The sequence below is a fragment of the Cryptomeria japonica genome, chromosome 1, assembly GCF_030272615.1.
Source record: "Cryptomeria japonica chromosome 1, Sugi_1.0, whole genome shotgun sequence".
In the NCBI taxonomy this organism is placed as follows: domain Eukaryota; kingdom Viridiplantae; phylum Streptophyta; class Pinopsida; order Cupressales; family Cupressaceae; genus Cryptomeria; species Cryptomeria japonica.
Window position 1 is genome coordinate 474,307,955 of NC_081405.1, and position 7,130 is coordinate 474,315,084.

General features: G+C 35.8%; 1 protein-coding gene across 1 annotated transcript; it reads left to right on the top strand.

The window, feature by feature from the left end:
- Nucleotides 1-519: 519 nt before the first annotated feature.
- On the top strand, nt 520-5,653 carry LOC131071306 (cationic amino acid transporter 5). Its single transcript, XM_058007105.2, has 3 exons — nt 520-1,167; nt 2,902-3,607; nt 4,624-5,653. The coding sequence occupies exons 1-3, from the start codon at nt 762-764 to the stop codon at nt 5,363-5,365; spliced, it is 1,854 nt and encodes a 617-aa protein (XP_057863088.2). The 5' UTR covers nt 520-761; the 3' UTR covers nt 5,366-5,653.
- Nucleotides 5,654-7,130: the final 1,477 nt, after the last annotated feature.

The following is a 7,130-nucleotide window of genomic DNA, read 5'->3' on the forward strand; positions in this document are numbered from 1 at the left end:
AATAAAAAATTAAGAATGACCTAATACAAGACTTATTGTCTCCTCCTAACAACTCTAAGAATAAACAATTCTAAATTACAATTCAAAAGTTAAAATAAGAAATAATAGACTACTAACTATCAATTGCCAAAACAATCAAAGATATGAACACCTTTTTGGAGGGGTGTTAATTTTAAGTTTTCAAAATTATATAAAAAAATCCAAAAGAAAAAAAAGGTTTATATATGGAAATGGATTCTTTTATGATCCAGGCTATTGGGCAATCTATTTTTACTTGTAGAGTATGGGAGGAGGCACCTAACTGTGCTACAAAGAAGAGGTACTCTTTCAGATTTGAACTTGTAACCTCTCTTTCAAGACCACAAATTCTCTCACTGAACTGACCCAAAAAAACACTTAATGTTTCGCAATTTTATTTTAATCCTACCACGTGGTAATACATTTGCAGAATGCTTCTAATAGCAGTCATTTTCATTGTTAAAGGGATCTTTGATCTTTCTCATAAACATGATTGATAGCTTTGTTCAGATATCCACATATTTGTCTTCTTATATCAAAGTCTTCAAACTGATGCCCCCGGACAAGTTTGCCGGCGACCAATCCATATCAATACCTATGGAGAATCCTGATTCCTATTTAAATATATTCGTACAAGACGATAGGATTTCAATGGAGATCCCAACCCTGTAACCCATTATCCATTCTGAAAGTTTTTCCTCCCTCCTGTCTTGTGCAATCTGATAATATAAAGAAGTGTGAAGATGGGTGTAGCAGAAAAGACTAGGAGGAGGAGGGGATGTTTGGAGTGCAGCAAAGAGGATTTTGTGACGGGAGAGTCATTTGAGAGCTGGGGCAATTACAAGAGGGCCCTTACACAGACAGGGCCCCGATTTAAGGACCGACTGCTTGCGAGGTCTGATGAAGTTGCAGAGGTGCAAGATCTGAGACTGAGGAGTGAAAATGATATGAAAAGGACTCTCACATGGTGGGATCTCACCTGGTTTGGCTTTGGAGCGGTTATTGGAGCAGGCATCTTTGTTCTCACTGGACAGGAGGCCAGAGAGAATGCCGGCCCTGCCATTGTTCTCTCCTATGTCGTTTCGGGCCTTTCTGCCATGCTCTCTGTTTTTTGTTATACTGAATTTGCTGTGGAGATACCTGTTGCAGGTAGGTACTCTCAATTCATATTGTTTTTCTCTGTTTTTATGAAGGATTTTTTTATCATCTCAACCCACATTGCTTCATTCATGAATCTTGTGTAAAATCCTTTGCTTTAGTTCAAGTTGCAGCAGCTTACATTTGGGAATTGCTGTGTTGCGTAAAAGTCTGTTTCAGTTCAAGCTGCAGAAGCTTACATTTGGGAATTGCTATGGAGTGTAAAATCCTGTGTTTAAGGTCAAGTTGTAAATTTCTGTTAGTATAAAATCTTGTGTTTTAGTTCAAATTAGCAGCAGCTTACATTTGGGAATTGCTGTCTAGTGTAAAATCTTGCGTTTTAGTTTAAGTTGCAGTAGCTTATATTTTGAAATTTTTTTTTTTGGAGTTTGAAAATGATTGCTCTCTACAATCATCTGGTGCAGGCCTGATTTTATAAATAAGGGTGTTTTATTTCTTATTTAATTAGAGAGCCATTACCCAATTGCTTTCTATCCTTGTTCTGTTTTTTTCAATTGTTTTTCATAATGATCTGATTTTTTAAACTATTGTATAACATGTTTTATTTCTTATTCAATTGAAGAGAGTCATTAGATAAGGAAAATGAATATTTTATTCAAGTAGTGCTCTAATTTATTATTGTATAAGATGTTTTTTAGTAGCCTAATCTTTCATTATAGGAAATTTGTGCTTTTGAAAGTGAGATCACAAGTTCAAATCCTACAGAGGTAAGGTAAGGTATGTATGTCTTGTTTGTAGCAGAGTTACTTGCCTCCTTCAAGAAATATGAGATTTCTTATTCAATTGGAGAGTCATTACATAAGAAAAACTCATTTCTTATTCAATTGTTCTTCATAATGATCTGATATTTTAAACTATTGTATAAGATGTTTTATTTCTTATTCAATTGAAGAGTCGTTAGATAAGGAAAATGAATATTTTATTCAAGTAGTGCTCTAATTTATTATTGTATAAGATGTTTTTTAGTAGCCTAATCTTTCATTATAGAAAATTTGTGCTTTTGAAAGTGAGATCACAAGTTCAAATCCTACAGAAGTAAGGTAAGGTATGTATGGCTCATTTGTAGCACAGTTAGGTGCCTCCTTCAAGAAATACCAGACATACGAGATAGTCCCATATTACTCAAGTCATTTATAGACCCATATACAAACAGCTAATCTTTCTTTCTTTCTTTCTTTCTTTTTTCTAGAGAAAGTAACTTTTATCTAGGACAACTGTTTACTATTTATCTTAAAAATCAAGATAAAGATCAAAAAGCCAAATGCATTTGAATAAAAATCTAAATTATTTTTTAAATTAAATCCCTATATTACTTAAAAATTACAAAATAAATCCAAATAAAATTTCAATTTACCCTGCAGCAGATTTTTCCTCTCATGGAACCTCCTGCTCCATTTCTGAAAAAGACAACTTCCTAAGAAATTCCTAAATTATTTAAACACCAAACTTAATCAAACAGAATATGAGACAACACTGTAAGCAGGTGGAACCCTGCTATTACTTACCAATTTTTAACACCAACAGCAAAAATACAGAAAAATACCGAAATGTAGAATTCCTAAGAGATAATCCATCTTCAAGCACCCAAGAATTTTCCCCCAAATCGATCTTATGCATGCTCTATCCTCCGATTTTCAGAACCTTACAGCAATCATAAAGAACTTCAATCAATTGTATCCTATTGCAGCTTCTCGATCTTATGAAGAACTCAAATTATGTGTGCAGGTGGATCATTTGCATATCTGAGAGTAGAATTGGGAGATTTCGCAGCATTTATCGCAGCGGCGAATATTGTGCTGGAGGGGCTCATTGGGGCGGCGGCGGTGGCCAGGACATGGACCTCCTACTTCGCCACGCTTCTCAACCAACAGCCAAACGAATTCCGCATCCACGTCAGCAGCCTGGCGAACAACTACAACATGCTGGACCCAATTGCAGTGGTCGTGCTGGCATTGACAGCCATGTTGGCAATGCGCAGCACCCGTGCCACGTCATACCTGAACTGGATCGCCACGGCCATCAACATGGGCGTGATCCTGTTCGTGATCGTGGCCGCCTTTGCCCACGCCAATACAGAAAACCTGAAGCCATTTCTGCCATACGGGCCCAAAGGAGTTTTCCGGGCTGCCGCCGTCATTTACTTCGCCTATGGCGGCTACGACGCCATTGCCACCATGGCAGAGGAGACGAAGAACCCATCGAGAGACATCCCTCTGGGTCTCCTCGTTTCCATGTCAGCCATTACAGTGATCTACTGCCTCATGGCTCTGGCTCTCTGTATGATGCAAAGTTATAAGGTTCTCAATGAGGACGCCGCCTTTTCTATTGCCTTTGGTGCCGCAGGAATGCACTGGGCCAAGTACTTGGTGGCGCTTGGGGCTCTCAAGGGCATGACGACTGTGCTAATGGTGGGAACCGTGTCCCAGGCCAGGTATTTTTCATATGCTTTTCCTGTGCAATCATTGAGAGTTTAAAAGGTTGGATAAAAGTGTAAGCTTTTTGATGAAATTGTATTGTCAAAATCAAGATTACAAATTTTATAATGCTTTGATCTTCTGTTTATAGAGACATGGTGCCCTGCTCTTGGGTCCCACAGATTGCTCTTAACATTATTAAAAATATTTCATTTCAAGCTTTTCTATCACTGAGCATAATTACATGATCAAATTTGTTGGGAAGATGAGAGGAGATTACAAATTTTATCGATGTGATTTCTTGTGTCTAGAAACATTGTGCACTGCTCTTGGCTCCTTTAGGCTGCTTGAGTCTGATGGATATTATTAAAACTTTCATTTTAATCATTGTGGCTTTTCCATCTTTAGACAAAAATACATACTTCTTGATCAAATTCGCTGTCAAAGATCTGATCTTGAGAGGAGATTTCAAATTTTATTACACTTTGATCCCCTGTTTCTAGAGACATCATGCACTATTCAAGCTGCTTTGGACATTGTTAAAAATCTTTTATTTTAATCAGTGTGGCTTTTTTATCATTAGACAAAGTTAAGAACTTATTGATAAAAATTCACTGCTAAAGTTGAGAGAAAACTACAAACTTTATAAACTCTTTGGTCCCCTGTTTTTAAGAGACGCCTTCTGCTGCTCTTGGGTTAGGCTGCTTTGGCCTGGTAGACATTATTTAAAAACTTTCATCTCATTCATTCATTCATTGTGGCTTTTTCAGCATTGGACAAAGTTGCAAACTCCTAAAACAAAATTTATTGTAAAATATCTGATTTCGAAAGAAATTTACAAATTTTAGAAGATACGGTGCCCTGTAGGCTGTGCCTAATAAGATCTATGTCCTACTGTTGAATCCCATAAACTGCTTTGACCACTTAAACGATATTAACTATCAATCAGTGTGGCTTTGTCACCATTGTTATTTAAAATAAATCAGTACCAAATGTGTGTGTATAACAGAATTCTCTTTGGCATTTGTAACAGATACATCACCCACATTGCAAGGACACACATGATTCCTTCCTGGTTTGCATTGGTGAATGAGTACACAGGTACACCCATTAATGCTACCTTGGTGATGACGGCTGCCACTGCTTGTGTGGCATTCTTCTCCAGCCTGGGCGTGCTTTCCAGCCTCCTCTCTGTGAGCACACTCTTCATCTTCATGATGATGGCGGTTGCTCTGCTCGTGAGGAGACACTACGTGAAGGGACAAACATCACAAACTCAGCTTCAGCTCCTCATATTCCTCCTCATTGTTATAGTGTGCTCGTCTGTGGCAACCTCTGTTTACTGGGCAGTAAGCGATGGTTGGGTGGGTTATGTTGTGAGCATTGCTGTGTGGTTGATGGCCACAGGTGGAATGGCAGGCTTTGTGCCACAACAGAGGACTCCCAAAGTGTGGGGAGTGCCCTTGGTGCCATGGCTGCCCTCACTGTCAATTGCAATCAATGTGTTCCTCATGGGCTCTCTGGACAGCCACACTTTTGCCAGGTTTGGGATTTGTACAGCAGTCATGCTTATTTATTATGTCTTGTTCGGCCTCCATGCTACCTATGATGTTGCCCATTTACCTTCTGGAAAAGATAATGAGCTTGTTAAACCGCTTCCCTCCTCTACTTCAGATGTTGAAAATGGAGGAGAATCTCGGAGCACCATTTCTAGTCATGTAGATCAGTCAGAGAGTCAGAGAAACATTAGTTTGCCTCTGCCTGGACAGCAATAGTGATCCTGTAAAGTAATCACATAAAAACTCTTTAGGTTATATTTGGTCTCCTGTATGTTAAATTTTTCTATTTAATTCTATATAAACATTAAAATTTCGATTCAATTATCTATGTATCTTCTGGAAAAGATAACAAGCCTATTAAACCTCTCCTGCCAACTATTACAGATGTTGAAAATGGGGGAATCTGGAGGCACAATTTCTAGTCATGTAAATCAGCCGCAGAAACATTAGTTTGTCAGTCTGAAAGTAATCATATAAAAATTTGGAAAGCTATTTTTGGCCTAATGGATGTTTAAAGTCTTTTATTCTATTATATTCTAAATGTTAAAATTTTGAGTCAATTATCTATGTACCTTTGAGTTTAGTAAGAGACAGTTGTTTCCTTCATTATTTAGAGGATAAGGGTCAGTATTATTTGTCAATAATTAGTTCACATGTAAATTAAAAAATAATCAAATGTTAGTTTAGATGAATCCATTCATGAACGCATTGTGAATGTTATATAACTAGCTTATTCATCTTAACTCAGTATTATTTGTCAATAGTTAGTCAACATGTAAATTAAAAAATAATCAAATGTTGGTTTAGATGGATCCATCCATGAACACATAAGAACCTATGAATGTTATATAACTAGCTTATATATCTTAACTCTAATATATATAGGGGAAGAGCACCAGTAGCCGTCATAGCTAACTTCGCTCACCCATAGATCTTAAAGGTACATCGGATTTTGATTATTATTTTTTAGTTGTCTTCGTATGCGACTTAATTGCTTATAGCTATTGATCTAGCTTCTGGGTAGTAATGATGCACGTTGTGGAATCAGGTATGCGCACAAAGGTCAAAAATTACACATTTCAAAGTGTCACCTGATACCTAACTAAAGATGTTCCAGTAACCGTCAACTCAAAATCACTAGTACTTGTTGACAAATGTCCCAATAGTGATGCAGAAATGTTCCAATAGTGGTACACAAATGGGACAAATGTTCCAATAGTTGTGCACAAATGGGCCAATTAATTACAAAAAATAATCGGCTATTGGTACAAAACAAATTTATTAATGGTGTTTTCACTATGATGCCTATTGGGGGGTCAACATGACAATAAGGTGACGGTTATTGGAACTATGTTATCTATTGGTGCTCTTCCCCTAGATAGTTAAAAAAAAATGTCTTGATACTCTCGATCAACTTAAAGATATATAAGCTAGTACGATTTACAATTTGAATATATAAGGAAAATAAATTAAGGAAAATAAATTAAGGAAAATAACTTTAATTATTTGTATATAATGAATTACTATTTATAGTATATGATGTTTAATTTAAGCTATCAATAGCTATATTATTTAAGTATGTAATTATATATATTTATCGACAACCATATATAATTATATATAGCTATAATGTAATAATAACTTTATGCTTATAATTTCTTTCACAGGTAGATAAATATGTATATGTAATTAAATTTAATATATTAAATGTATAATTTTATTTTATTTTGAAAATAAGCATATAGCATATAATGGAATAATGTGAATTGGTAAAAAAATTAAATATTAAATAGAGGTAGTTTAAATTGCTTTTAGAAATTATTTTAGTAAAACATACTTCAATGTTGAAATGAAGTTTATATTATCACAAGAGACCACATGTAGCTTACAAAGTATATCATTTACTAAACTATTAGTTTTATAAATTTTGAATTTGGATAGTTTTACATACAAAATCATCAATCTAAATATCATACATCGT

What these genes read in the sequence shown, in the direction of transcription:
- LOC131071306 (XM_058007105.2), top strand. Translation starts at nt 762, where the DNA reads ATGGGTGTAGCAGAAAAGACTAGGAGGAGGAGGGGATGTTTGGAGTGC. An exon ending in TGTGGAGATACCTGTTGCAG is followed by an intron (nt 1,168 to 2,901) that starts GTAGGTACTCTC and finishes TTATGTGTGCAG; the next exon opens with GTGGATCATTTGCATATCTG. An exon ending in GGAACCGTGTCCCAGGCCAG is followed by an intron (nt 3,608 to 4,623) that starts GTATTTTTCATA and finishes CATTTGTAACAG; the next exon opens with ATACATCACCCACATTGCAA.